The sequence below is a fragment of the Gastrolobium bilobum genome, unplaced genomic scaffold (assembly GCF_033153095.1).
Source record: "Gastrolobium bilobum isolate Gb01-03AN ecotype WA unplaced genomic scaffold, APGP_CSIRO_Gbil_v1 utg7663, whole genome shotgun sequence".
In the NCBI taxonomy this organism is placed as follows: Eukaryota; Viridiplantae; Streptophyta; class Magnoliopsida; order Fabales; family Fabaceae; genus Gastrolobium; species Gastrolobium bilobum.
The window spans coordinates 142,894-157,880 of record NW_026897517.1 but is presented as its reverse complement, the minus strand read 5'-3'; the positions used below and the strand labels follow the sequence as shown (position 1 = coordinate 157,880).

At 37.2% G+C, this 14,987-nt stretch overlaps 1 protein-coding gene across 2 annotated transcripts; it reads left to right on the top strand.

The window, feature by feature from the left end:
* Positions 1–1,015: 1,015 nt before the first annotated feature.
* LOC133307590 (putative D-cysteine desulfhydrase 1, mitochondrial) lies at positions 1,016–10,932 on the top strand. 2 transcript variants are annotated; one of them, XM_061508118.1, is made up of 9 exons: positions 1,016–1,154; positions 1,441–1,619; positions 1,693–1,803; positions 2,117–2,208; positions 2,919–3,011; positions 3,275–3,332; positions 3,409–3,522; positions 9,493–9,590; positions 10,554–10,932. In XM_061508118.1, exons 2-9 carry the CDS (start codon positions 1,443–1,445, stop codon positions 10,756–10,758), a joined length of 948 nt encoding a protein of 315 aa, XP_061364102.1. In that variant the 5' UTR covers positions 1,016–1,154; positions 1,441–1,442; the 3' UTR covers positions 10,759–10,932. The 2 variants fall into 2 exon arrangements, with proteins under 2 accessions (XP_061364102.1, XP_061364101.1); XM_061508117.1 differs by having other exon boundaries at positions 1,024–1,154; positions 1,359–1,619.
* Positions 10,933–14,987: the final 4,055 nt, after the last annotated feature.

Here is a 14,987-nt window from a genome sequence, read left to right as displayed (position 1 = left end):
TCAATGATTAGGTTGCGTCTCATAACATTGCCCATAAGTCTAGCTCAGTTGGCAATACATGTAAAATAAAATGGGAAAAAAACTTAAATTCCATTCCCACAAAACAAATATATATATATATATATATATGAGACAAGATCCTTTGACACCGGTGTCAAAAAAAAAGTTTGACACCTCATCTGAGAGCCGTTAGATTAAAAAAAATCAACGATTCTGATTTGTAAGCATGTGACACCATTGATTTTTTTAATCTAACGGCTCTCAGATGAGGTGTCAAACTTTTCCTTTGACACCGGTGTCAAAGGATCTTGCCTCTATATATATATATATAATATATATATATATATATATATATAGGGCTTTACATTTATCATGTGATAGGAACCAAATTTTTTTCTTATACACACTCAACCAAAGTGGGACCCATTATGAGAGAGAGAAAAAATAATTCAAAAAAGTAGAAGCACAAGGGTCGATAGGTCAGTAGAAATGTGCCCTCTTCTTATGCAGCATGAGAACTTCATTACCCATATATATATGTATGAGGTAGAATCATTTGACACCAGTGTCAAATTTTAATTTTGACACCTCATTCGAGAGCCGTTAGATAAAAAAAAATCAATGACTCTGATTTGTAAGCATGTGACACCATTGATCTTTTTTGATCTAATGACTTTCAGATAAGGTGTCAAAATTTAAATTTGACACTGATGTCAAAAGATCATATCTTTATATATATATATTTATATATAGAGTAAATAAACAATTAGACTAAACTCTGATAGCCATAGGCCTATAGCCGCTCAAAGAATTAAAGTTTCCAAAGTAATAAAAAGAGAGCAACACAAAATAATTGTAAATTGATGGATTTAACAAGCAGCGCAGCCTATAGGCTATAGATTAGAAAATTAGGTATCGTCAAATAATTTCGGGTGTCTATCGGGTCGGGTTAAAGCCGGGCTGCTTGTTGGGTTTATTTAAGATAAGGAAGTAGTGGAGCAGAGTGTACATACATACATTATACAACACAAGAAGAAGGAATATCATCATTCATGGCGTCAAGCTTGGACTTCCTGGTCAAGAAGACTTACAGTCCTCCTTCCTGGGCATCCCATCTCCGCCCTTTACCTTCTCATATCTTCTCTCTCGCACATGTGTGTAACCGTATATCAATCCATCAATCATTTCTTTTTTCTTTCTTTATTTATTTCTTTCTTCCTTCCTTCAAATGAAATGAAATGAAACCAAACTTGTTTAATTTGTTCTTGTTATGTATCTATCTATCCATCTATCTGTGATATATATATATATATATATATATATATATATATATATATATATATATATACATATATCAGGTTCCGAGTCCAATTCACAGATGGAACCTTCCCAATTTGCCAAGCAATACGGAGGTGTGGCTGAAGCGTGACGACCTTTCAGGAATGCAATTAAGTGGAAACAAAGTCAGGAAATTGGAGTTCTTGATGGCCGATGCCATTGCTCAAGGTGCTGACTCTATCATTACTATTGGAGGCATTCAAAGCAACCATTGTCGTGCCACTGCCGTTGCTGCTAAGTATTTAAACCTCGACTGTTTTCTTATACTTCGCACTTCTCAGGTAACAACTATCCTATTCAAACATCAATTATCATTTTCTTCTATCTATCTATCTATCTCTTTCCCTTTCTCAGCACCTTGTTGACCAAGATCCAGGACTCGTAGGGAATCTCCTCGTTGAGCGTCTCGTAGGAGCTCACCTTCAACTTGTATCCAAAGAAGAATATGCAAAAATTGGAAGTGTGGTCAGTCAACACATTCATTAACCCTTTACTCTTTTACTTTCGCTTTTCTGCTTCTTACTTACTGCCAATTCCTTCTTATCATCATTGCTATCTCCGAATCTTAATGATTTAGAAAAATGTTCTCACGCTGGATTGTAGCCCAATATAGTTGGTGTTTTTGTTGTGTCAAAACTCTTGCTGTTTTCGTATTTTTCAAAATTCTGCTTCCATTTTAGTTCTCGCTTATTTTTCATTGAAATATGAGTCAGCTAAGCTGATATATTTTGATTGTATATATTGCTGTCTACTATTTGTTTATTGAACTTTTTCTCAGACACTTACCAATGTCCTAAAAGAAAAGTTGATAAAAGAAGGGAGGAGGCCATATGTTATTCCCGTCGGTGGATCAAACTCTTTGGGAACATGGTGAGTGAGTCTATATCATTGAGTCATTTCTTTTTATAACATTATGACCCGTGATTCCTTTCAAATTACTCGTTCTTTTATTAAAGGAACATATACTCTGTCCGTAGGGGGCCGCAGCCAATACAACCTATTTGCTTTTTGCCTGTGTAATCTAAAATTTGACCATGCTTATTCTGTCTTAAAATCAATTCAATGGGCTAAAACAATTCTTAATGATTTAATATGTCTGGGTAGACTGATAATAAAACCCATTCTTCATCAATTTGTAGTGTTATTTGAATTGAAGATAATGAAAGTGGTTGAAAAAAAGGTGTATCACTTTTATGATTTAATGTCTGACTAGTAATACAAGCAATAAAAACTTTGAAGAAAGTTAAAATTTTCGCTGAATGGTTTGTTGTTTATTGACTATTTATTTTCTGCTGTTGGTCATTGCTAAAAGTAATCTAGAGATTCTATTTCCTGTTATTTAAGATATATAGTTAAGCTTTGTAGGTAGGACTTTACCATGGTCTAAATCCTCTATGCCCACTTCACCCAAGGATGGTTGTTGCTTTAATATTTTTTTACTAAAAATGTATTTGCTGTGAAATTGGTGAAGGCTCACATGGATAGAAGTTTTGAACTGCATTGTTGCCCTAGTCTTGATTTTAGATGCTTTATTATTTATTTATCTCACATTCTTATTATGTTTAAATTATTCTAATCAGGGGTTATATAGAGGCAGTTCGGGAAATTGAGCAGCAGATTCAAAGCGGGACAAGCAATGTCAAGTTTGATGATATTGTTGTGGCTTGTGGCAGGTTATGGTCTAATTGATTTCTTTATCCTTTCCTTAGTGATCATGGGTATAATATAGTAAATCAAGATTTGGTGGTGAAAATTATGAATGCCAATGTTTTCAACTCATGATGTACGACCAAACTTCCTAGTGAATGTGAGTTTAGGCAGTATTGTGGTTCATTTTTTTGTCTAATTTACACACTACCATGAAAAAACACTTTCTATTGAATAATAGTTAAGTATATTTTCATCTATTTAACATCCTACTTTTATTAATTTCCAGTGGAGGCACAATTGCGGGTCTGTCACTGGGATCATCATTGAGTACATTGAAAGCAAGGGTATGCCTTCCTTTTAGAAGATTCGTATAGTCCTTGTTTTTGCAAACTTGATGTATCATTTATGTGCTCCCTATAGGTACATGCATTCTCCGTTTGTGATGACCCAGATTACTTCCACAACTTTGTCCAAGGCTTGCTTGATGGACTCAAAGCTGATGTTAACTCGAGAGATATTGTCCATATACAAAACGTAAGTGTCTAGGTTAAGTGGAACTGTAGATCAGGTTCCATTTTTTTTCCTGATCGATTTTGTTGAAAGTAAACACATGCAATTTCTTGGTCTTTCTGCTGTTGGTTTTCATGCTCTATTCAAATTGGAGTTATCCTCATCTAGAGGGGAAAGGAGTACATACCGGTAAAGCAAATCAATGATCAAATTCCTACGGCCTGACATGCTTGCTTGAAAAGTCACAACTTAAAGTGTCTTTGACAAGACTGGATCAGATATTAGAGTAAAATGCACACCACACACAATAAATGGTCCAGTAGAACTGGATTTTCTGTATATTACTCAATGAAAGAAGTACAATAACAAGGATAGTTTATGACAGTAAGGAAATAAAAGGACAATTGCAGAAATATGAGAAAGACAACAACATTAATACGCCCTGAGGCTGGTTTAGTACAATTCTAGAGGTACTAAGTTCTCCCAATCCAAGTTCTTATTTCCCAGCCCAGCATTTCTTCACGCCTTCCACTCCTTAAATCCCTCGGCACATCAAGTGCCAACTCAGCATTATTCTCATTCATAACAAAATTTCTAATAGAATACCCATTTGCAGCTGAGTCACCATCCATATATAATTACCTGTAACACTTCCTTCCTATAATAAACCTTTAGTGGGGTCTTATCAATACTCCCCCTCAAGGTGAAAATCAGGAAATTAGGCATTGAACTGAGTTGAATTCTCTCATGTGCTTTCGAAGGAAGGTAGCTGGCACCATTTAATTAGAACCTCCGTCCGCCCCATGGAAGTTTTACGCCATTGCAAGACACTCTCAAGCTGCACTTGAAGTTCCCAATCTTCGGCTAACATGGGTGGTAAAGGTTGCACTAAAGTTGTAGGCGAGATAGCTTTTTTTAAGAGAGACACATAGAAAACATTGTGAATCTTGGAATTATCTGGCAAGACTAATTTGTAAGTGTAAAGTACCAATTCAACCCAAAAGCTTAAACTGTTGGGTAAGGCTACATTAATGGTTTTATATATCTCAACACATCCCTTCACGAGAGAGCCCTTTGGGCTTGAAAGGTGGATAATGCAATAGGCCCAGCCTATCTGTGCTAAGAAATTCCACAAAAGAAAGTGGAGGGAGGAGGGCGGCGAGAATCGAACCCGAGACACGAGGCTCTAATACCATGTAAAAAAATCTCAACAGTAAGCAGTGGCTCCAATTCTAGCAACAATTTCATAAGGCCCAGAGAAGCATGGACAAAGCTTTTCATCAAGCCTTCTAGCCAGAGAACGCAAGCAGTAAGGTTGAAGTTTGAGATAAACCATGTCTCCCACCTGGAACTCTACATCCCGTCTATGTTGATTAGCGTGTAACTTATCCGATTTTGTGCAACTGCAAGTTGTTGTTGCAGTTCTTGCAAAATCAGATCACGGTCTTGCAGCATAGTGGTCACCTCGTCCATTGGAGATATTACAAAACCAGATCTGAATAAAGTGGGAGGGTCACAACCATATAGAGCTTTGAAGGGCGTAGTACTCGTGGCGCTTTTGAAGGTAGTGTTGTACCAAAATTCGGCCCAGTGCAACCAAGAAGGCCAAGTTTTGGGCTTAGGAGAACAAAAACACTGCAAACAATCCTCCAAACACTTGTTCACTACCTTCGTTTGACCATTGGATTGAGGGTGGTATGCCATACTTTATTTCAGTTTAGTGCCACTGCATCGGAATAGTTCAGACCTAAGTGCACTACGGAACACTTTGTCCCTATCACTCACAATGGATGATGGGGACCAATGCAACCTAACTAGTTCCTTGATGAAAATTACAGCCACTTCCTTAGCAGTGTAGGGGTGTTTCAGGGGAATAAAACGGGCATATTTTGACAACCGATCCATTACCACAAGGATGGTGTCAACCCCTTGAGCCCTGGGCAATCCTCCAATGAAATTAATAGAAATATGAGACCAGACCCTTGTAGGAATAGGCAAGGGCTGTAAAAGCCCTCCTGGTGATAATGTAGAAGTCTTGTTCTGCTAGCACACAGAGCAAGCTGCAACATACTCCTTAATCTTCTTACACATGCCTTCCCAATAAACCAAATTTGCCACCCTCTTGTATGTACGTAAAAAACCAAAATGCTCCCCTTACATAAGAGAGTCATGAAATTCATGAAGCACTAGAGGAATGAACTTGGATTGTTTCGTCAACACCAACCTTCCCATATAGAATAAACGTTCTTCATGTAAGCTGAACCCAGAATGAGCTTCTGGACTGGTCAACAAATCTTGTATAATGGCTTTCATTCTGCTATCATGTTGTAATTCTTGTTCCAGCTCCTCATACCTACAGGAATCCACACAAGATAAGGCAAAGTATTGCAGATTTCTTGATAAACCATCAGCAACAATGTTTTCCTTGCCGGGTTGATATTGAATTTCAAAATCATACCCAAGTAACTTCAAAATCCACTTTTGCTGGTCATCCCCCAACACCCTCTGATCCGTGAGGAATTTAAGACTCTTTTGGTCCGTTTTAATGATAAAATGTCGGCCCAAAAGGTATGGTTTTCACTTCTGAACGGCAAAGACAATTGCCATTAATTCTTTCTCATAAACGGACTTTTCCAAGGCTTTTGGGGAGAAACCTTGACTTATGTAACTAATTGGGCGATCTTCCTGCATAAGAACATAACCTAAACCCCTACCTAAAGCATCTGTGACCACCGTGAAAGGTCTGTTGAAATCTGGTAGAATCAAAATAGGCACTAAACACATTGATTACTTCAATTGATCAAAAGCAAACTGAGCTTCTTGAGTCCAATGAAAAGCATCCTTTTTCAGTAGGTCCGTCAAGGGTTTTGCAATTTTCCCATACCCTTGAACAAATTTTCTATAATATCCGGTCAAGCCCAAAAATTCCCTCAACCCCTTTACATCTTTGGGAGTAGGCCAATTTGACATAGCCTTAATTTTTGCAGGATCAGCCTTCACACCATCGCGAGAAATGATGTGGCCTAAATATTCAACTTGATAAAGCTACATTTTTTCCGGTTTGCCACCAAACTGTGTACCCTTAATGTGTTAAGAACCAACCTGAGGTGCTCAAGATGATCTTCTTTGTTGTTGCTATAAATCAATATATCGTCAAAAAACACTAAAACAAACTTGCGCAAGAACGACTTCAGGATCTCATTCATCAAAGACTGAAATGTAGAAGGAGCTATGGTGAGCCCAAAAGGCATCACCAAGTACTCATGATGGCCCTCGTGGGTTCTAAACGCCGTCTTGGATATGTCTTCCTCCCGCATTCGTATCTGATGATACCCAGACTTGAGATCCAATTTGGAATAGACACAAGATCCTCTCAATTAATCTAAAAGCTCCTCAATAGCAGGGATTAGGAACTTGTCCGGTACTGTGAGTTTGTTGAGTGCCCTGTAATCCACACAAACTCTCCAGCTACCGTCTTTTTTCTTTACAAGAATGACTAAACTCGAATAAGGGCTGACACTGGGTCTTATTATCCCAGCATTAAGCAGTTCAGAGACAAGATTTTCAATTAAGGATTTTTGGTAGTGAGGGTACCTGTAAGGTCTCAGGTTTGGGACCTCACTTCCTGGCTTGAGTTCTATAGCATGATCATGGCGACAAGTAGGTGGTAACCCTTGTGGCACACACAAAACGTCTTCAAATTCTGCCAAAAGCTGCTCATGTTCCAACCAACTATCACCTCCTTCTGTTTATGTGTCTTGAACCCACTGTGAATCCACCACGAACCCTTGACCTTCTACCCTCAGCGCCTTCATCGTGGAGGAAAAAGAAGCTAGGGTTCGTTTGCAAGAGAGAGATGAATCCCCCCACAAAATTACCTCTTCCCCCTCAACCTGGAGCTTCAGCATTAGCTGATTGAAATCCGTCGTTATTTCACCCAAGCTCCTCAGCCACTCCAATCCCAGAATGACTTTGGCTCATCCTAATTCAAAGATGAACAAGTCTTGACAAGTTCGTAGCCCTTGAATTTGCAGATTCATTTGACGACACACACCTTGGCTTTCCACCCTGTGCCCATCTCCACCTCCACCTCCACCTTGAAGTGAGGTGTTTCTTTGATCTTTAACCCCACTTTCTCAGCCATTGAATGACTTACAAAATTATGCATCGCCCCACTATCGACCAACATTGTCACCTTTTAACCCTTAATCGAACCCTAAAGCTCATAGTTTGGTTCGAAGAGAGCCCTAGGACGCTATTGATCGAGAGTTGCAGAACTTCCTCCTCCATTTTTGGTTCGTCGCTATGTGGGTCCTCATCAACTTGTGGATCCCTTTCCTCTTCGTCAACCACCATTAGTTGGAGCTGAGCGAACCGGCACTGATGATTGGGATCCCAACATTCTTCCATTTGAGACAAAAACCCCTTCGCATCCTATCTTGGAATTCTGCTTGTGTGAGTCTTTTCCCTCCTCCCTTTGCATTGTTGCTTCCAGAACTCTCAAGCTTTTGAGTTTCCCTAGTTGTTGTCGTCACGTTTAGGTGATTTTGACCACCTAAACGCGTGTCGGTACTGTGCGTGTTAGCTGAATTATGGGTCACGTGCCTTGTATTGGGCAAGGCTGAGGGTCCCTTCTTAGGCTAACTAGCACGGTCCAATCCAAATCCCTTGCCTCCCCCATGATTCCAAACCCATCAGCGACCCAAGAAGCATTCCCCTTCTCCATCAGCATGGTCTCCCTCATCATCTCCGACAGGGTTGTTGTATTCTTCTGCATTAACTCCATTCAAAGACACTCACAATTCCATGCTACCATATTTCCTTGATCATCATTTCAGCAGCATAACGGAGGGGACTAATTATCCTCTCAAACTTAGCTTTATAAGTCGCGATGCTGCCAGTCTGCCTCAAGCTAATGAGCTCCTGATATGGACTTCATGTTACTTCTAGCTGGAATCGATACATCACTTCTCTGAAATCCATCCAGAGGCATTTGGATTGCTCCGTTCCCAAACGTAATACCAATTCATAGCTGGACCTTCCAACACTACCATAACAACTCTTACCTTATCTCTATCCAAAACGCCATTGACCAGAAAATACTGCTCCACCTTTGTCAGCCATGAAGACACGTCGCCAGCAAACCTTGGCAACTCGAGTCTGGGGGCTGTCACACCTTCTCCAAAACCTCCTTCTAACGTGTATCGTGCCCCTGACTTGGTTGACTCACTGCTCTGCCTACTAGAGCGACCACAACGGAGACCTCTGTCACGGCTCCGTCCCTCATGATTTCGAGGATTCTGTTGCAACAATTGCAGGATTTTATTCAAACACTGCTCATTCCTTTGATGGCGTTCCTCAGCGATCTCCTTGCTCCTTCTAAGACGCTCTTCTACAATTTCCAATCAATTGTCCATTTTGCGAGTAAGTACCATTCAAAGCACCCCTAGGATTGGAGCGCTCTGATACTAGTTGATAAGATTGGATCAGATATCAAAGTAAAACGCACACCACACACAACAAATGGTCCAGTAAAACTGGGTTTTCTGTATATTACTCAATGAAAGAAGTACAATAACACTGATAGTTTATGACAGTAAGGAAATAAAAGGACAATTGCAGAAATAAGAGAAAGACAACAGCGTTGATACGCCCTGAGGCTGGTTCTGTACAATTCTAGAGGTACTAAGCTCTCCCAATCCAAGTTCCTATTTCCCAGCCTAGCATTTCTTCACGCCTTCCACTCCTTAAATCCCTCAGCTGACGTTAGGTGCCAACTCAGCATTATTCCTATTCATAGCAAAATGTCTAACAGAATACCCATTTGCAGCTGAGTCACCATCCTTATATAATTCCCTGTGACGCTTCCTATAATAAACCTTTAGTGGGGTCTTATCAGTCTTCAAATACCTATGATTGTGATCTGGAAAACTTGCTTCTTCATCTGGCTTTACAATGCTCTTTGATTGATGATGCGAATTTAACTGTTAACAGGCCAAGGGTCTTGGCTATGCAATGAACACTTCTGAGGAGCTTAAGTTTGTAAAAGAAGTTGCTGAAGCTACTGGTGTTGTTCTTGACCCGGTATACAGGTATTTATTTGTTCCAGACATTGTATAATGTCAAAGTTCTATGTTTAGATCTACTATGAACGACATTACTTCTTTATCTTTTTTCACTTACAGAAGACCATTCTTTGTACATCACATGATTCTCTTTCACAAAATCAGTAGTTCTCTCCATCTTATTTTAGTAGGATTAGCTCAACTAATTGATTATTATTCTATAGCTGGAAAAATTGTAGTTCCTTGTCAAGTAGAAGCATAAGGCCATGTATATTTGTACATCTTGTAAAAGTTTGTGTAGATGCTATCATGGAAAATTGGTGAACCTTCTGAAAATATTGATTACTCAAATTGATGCAATTATGTGGTTGGGATCATAGGACTTGGATAGCTTACATTCTTCTTCAGTTTATAGCTAATCATTATCTTTAAGAGACAGAAAATAAGTCCTATGGAAATATATGTGAATTTGTAAAAACTAAATTCTACAATACTAAAACTTATGGGTCATGCTTATTCTCGTAGTTACATAAATAAGTAAGTATTTTTTTGTTTTGTTTTTTTGTTGGGGGGTGGGGGGGTTTCTAGGTATTAAATTTTCCACATTTTATTTAATACTTCTTATTCTTGGTTCCTTAGTTAGCATGTGACTTGCTAATTCCAAACATAAGTTAAAAAGGGAAAGAAAAAGAAAAAAATGTCTAAACTGAAAATGTTAAAAAAACCACTCTCCATTAAATCCCAAGGGAAGATAGAAGTGAGAGCAATTTTTGTACACAGCTTTATCTTTGCGTATTTGCTACATAGTTTTACTCTTGCATATATTTGTAAGGAAACTGTTTTCCATATTAGAGCCCTTGACCTTTCGGTAACAGAAACAGTTTTACATTTTACCCTTTCCGTCTGAAAATGTAAACGTAGTTAAAAGTTACACATTAAATATTGCTGATTTTACTCAACCTACATATTCGGTTGTTAATACCCTCTCAGCGGTAAGGCTGCTTATGCAATGCGGAAAGATATGTTTGAAAATCCGAAGAAGTGGGAAGGTAGAAAGGTCCTCTTCATACATACGGGTGGCCTCCTAGGATTGTTTGACAAGGTCGAGCAGCTGGCATCTTTTGTTGGAAATTGGCAGCGAATGGATGTTAATGGATCTGTTCCCAGGCAGGATGGTATCGGAAAGATGTTCTAGAGAAGGAAAATAAAAAAACCCTGGCATTGCTTTCATCTATGTTTTGTAGTATGTTGCTTTAAATAAGTTGTATATTCTAAGCAATGCACACACTGAACCCTGAAATTCAGTTCAGAATGTATTAAACGGCAACTATTTCCCATCTATATCATTAAATGACAATAACTTCCTTCAGTGTTGCGTTGGGTATTATATTAGTTAGAATTGTGAATTCGTCTCGGTGGGTCATGTTGGTTTGAGGTTTGATAGAATAAAGATTTGTGTCAAAATATAATTCGTTCATTTTATGGATTAATATGACATAACACAAATAATCTACCAACATAACAAAAATGATTAACTTCAAATTAATTTGGGATTCAACCCGATCTTTGTGATACAGATGCTTATAATATTTCATTTTCATAACGAACGGTTAGAGACTTGAGTATACCTGCTGTTATCTCAGTACTTTTATAACTTAATTGTTTTTTCAATTTGTAAGGTGGTATTAAACAGTTCATAGATATGAAAATAAACATAATTTATACTTCAAAACGATATTTGATATCATTTGAGGATTTCATAGAAAAAGTGATAGATAGTAGGGTCATTATATTGCATTATCAGTTTTGCGTCAAAGGTGATGTGATGAATTATGATAGGAATTAGTAAATAGTCCCACGAAAAGTAACCTCCTTTGTATTTAGTATAATTGAATTTTGACTACTATATGAATCACAAACAGAAATCCAGCAGGAAATAGTAGACTCGTGGATATTCCTGCATTTGCACGCCGGGATTGAATAATTTCGTCCTTTGTGGTGTCCAACGTGGCATAGAACTCCATTTCAAATTCCTAACTTACCAAATTATGACTGGAGAATGAGTGGAATAATTTTAGTGGGCTGTAACACTGTTATGTTGATGTAGGCATTGAGTGATGCTGAAGATTGTAGAATCTTTTTCACTATGATTCTCTATAGGGGTTGTCACAAAGACTAGAGCTTTCATGAGTCCGATTTATATACGACAAAATGTTTCAATCATCCTGGGTAGACTTAAGGGTTCATTGCATCACTATACACTTAAGCCGAAAGATATGGCTATGATGGAATTCATGTTCTACGTGCTATTGATAGGTTTCACTACTCGTACAACAAATGAAATTTTTTCTTTAACTACACACCTTATGTAATAGTTGGAGCACCTTAATGGAAGGATATCTTGCTGATGGCAGCAGTTGCAGATTATATAGAGTGAGGTATCACTTTCATATCCCTTTTTGATAGATAATTGGCTATAAACTATAAATGTTACCAAATTTTATTTTCTGATTAAATGCATAAAATTGAGATAATCAAGCATTTTCAATACTAAACCATTACGAGACCCACATATTTGAGGCTAAAATTTGAGGCCTACAAATTCAATTGGGAATTTTAGAGGAGTTATAGCCATCAAGGTCAGTATTAGGCCTACACTACATAATGCAAACCTGCCCAACACGGGTATTTACATCTCTGTCCCGTACCTAATACCCATAAGCTTAGAAGTGAGTTGCACTCAAAGTAATCCTTTCAATCTGGATGGCATTCACAACCAAGTCTGAAGTAGTATTGACTAGTATTTTAATTCTAAATAAGTCAAGATAGTGGTAATCATAAAATTAATACCAAAGGTATGAGAAGGGGGAGAGTGGAGGGCATGTAACATATTAATGATATAGGGTATGATAGGTTGGTCTACCATTCTTGGTGGGGGTCATGATCAAATAGGAATTCCTTAGAACATTTGAAAAGTTGGTTTTCAGTAGTTTTTGCAGTTGAGAAGTGAATATAACTTCTAAAAACAGAAAGCCTTCTTCCAAATATTGGTCACTGTATCTAACTAGAACATCTAAACCAAGCAGAGGAATCATATTGGGGAAGATTTCTCCTGTGGAGCAGAGAAGGGTCTGAAAAACAAACTCGCTTGACTATTCAAAACTAATCAGAATCTCTACACACTCGATGTTTATAATATTGTTTTTATCAAATTTCTTAGTGGGGAAGGAAGTTCTTGGATTCTCTTCTTGCTGGTCATGTCAGTTAAGCTTCTTGCAGGTTTAAGTATTTTAAATGATTCTCTTCCCAAAAAATAACCAAAGGCTCTCATAGAGTACTTGGTGTTGGGTGGTGTTCCCACACTTGGTTGATCAACTAGCAATAACCTTTCAATGGAAGCATCACCATTTAAGCATAACAATATACATTGACTTGGTTATCGCATTTGTTAATTGGTTCGAAGAGGAGGCTTGAGAGGTGTTGGGCTATTTCTCATTCAATGGTACACAAGGCCCAATGGTATTTTTGTGGGGCTCAAGAAACCCTAATTCCCATTTTTGATATTCTAGAATCTTTCCTCCTCTTTTTTATAAGCTTGTGTTATGTGAGAGGTTAGGGTTAGACAATTTGAAACAATTTTGAGAGAGCACCTCTAGGAAGAAGTTTGAGTGTTAGACCTCTTTAGGGAAGTTTGAGTGAATACCACCATTGTAGATGAGGTTTTAGTGTATCACCATTATTGATGAAATTTGACATCTTGTACTCATTATTCTCATAGTGGAAGTTTGATTCTGGATTAGTGTCCCATGGATTTTTACTTCTTCACATTTGAGAAGGTTTCCCACGTTAAACATCTTGACTGTGTTCTTCTTTGTCTCTCTCTCCTTTACATTTTTATTATTTTCGTTGCACTGGCTGACCTGATGACTCAGGCCAACTCTAATTCTGATTGTCGTGTATTGAAAGAATGGCTAAACAATAACATAAGGGGGGGTGAATTGTGTGTTACTTTCAACGCAAGAAACAAATGAAAACAAAATCCATTTTATAAGTAAACAACAAAGAACGTGATAGAACAAAACTATAACTTTCCTAACCCAAACATATAATTAAAACAATTCAAATAACATGCGATAATAGAGATATTGCAGCGATAATAAAATAGTTAAGGGAAAGAAGAGAAAGACTCCAAAATTTATCCTGATTTACTCTCTAACCACTTGAGAACTACTTCCAGACTAAGGTCGTCAATCCACTATCATCAAGCTTCCAACTGGTGCTTGAAGAAACCATTTTACAAGAGGAATTTTACAAGACCTATGATCTCCCTAGACCACGCTCAACCGAAACACCTTTAGGATCACTCCACTTGTACCAATAACCAATTCATAATTGGAATTTTACAAGAACTATGACCAAACCTTGATCACTCTTAACCTAAGCCTCTTAGGATCACTCCAATCGTCTCAAAACCAATCACAACGTTCAAACAACAGTAGAGGAGTCTCTCTACATTCACAGTTATAAAACATTTCAAAAAGAAAATAAGAAGAGAAGAAGAATATTGAGTTTTTCTCTCAAAATATGCAAAACATAGCCTAAAATTGTGTTTAATCATTATTTCTTAATGATCTATGTTGTTTATTCTCTTAATTCTCAAAAAGAACTTTGAATAAGGACTAAGGTATGGTATTTATAGACTTTTTCTCAAAATCAAATCCTAAGAAAAAATATCTAGATTTTTGCACTAGATATTGTATCATGATTTTTAAGAAAGCTTTCCAAAATATCTTATTGAAAATAAAATCCAAATCTTCAAATTAACTTTCCAAAATTTGATAAAATCAAATCAAATCTTTCAAAAACGAAATTAATCTCAAATTAACCAAATCAAATCAAGTCTTTCAAAAAAAAAAAATTCAAATTAACCTTTTCTTTTTCAAATCAAATCAAATCAAATCAAATCTTTCAAAAAGGAAATTAATCTCAAATTAACTTTTTCTTTTTCTAATCAAAAATCAAATCTTGAAAAAATCATTTGGATTAAAAATAAAAAATCTAAATCTTCTTTCCTTAGTTTCCACGTGTGTCAAGAATGTGATTCTCTCAATGCATGAGTTTATGGCTTCTAAATGTAACCTTAACAAATATAGTTCAATAAATTCAATTCTCAACATTCCTAAGAATCTAATTTACATTACCAACAATATACTCTTGAGTCTTCAAATTTCTTCATTGGTCTTCAAGTCTTAATTGTATTTAGAGTTTTTATTCACTTAGAAACTTTGACTTTGAGGTTGACTTTGCACATTTGAGTTACTTCTTCACTTTTGTATGTTGTCTTGATCTTCTAACTTTATTTGGGGACTTGTTGCACTATTGTCCAAGTTGTTCAAGTATGTTGAGCTAGTTGATGCTTTGTAA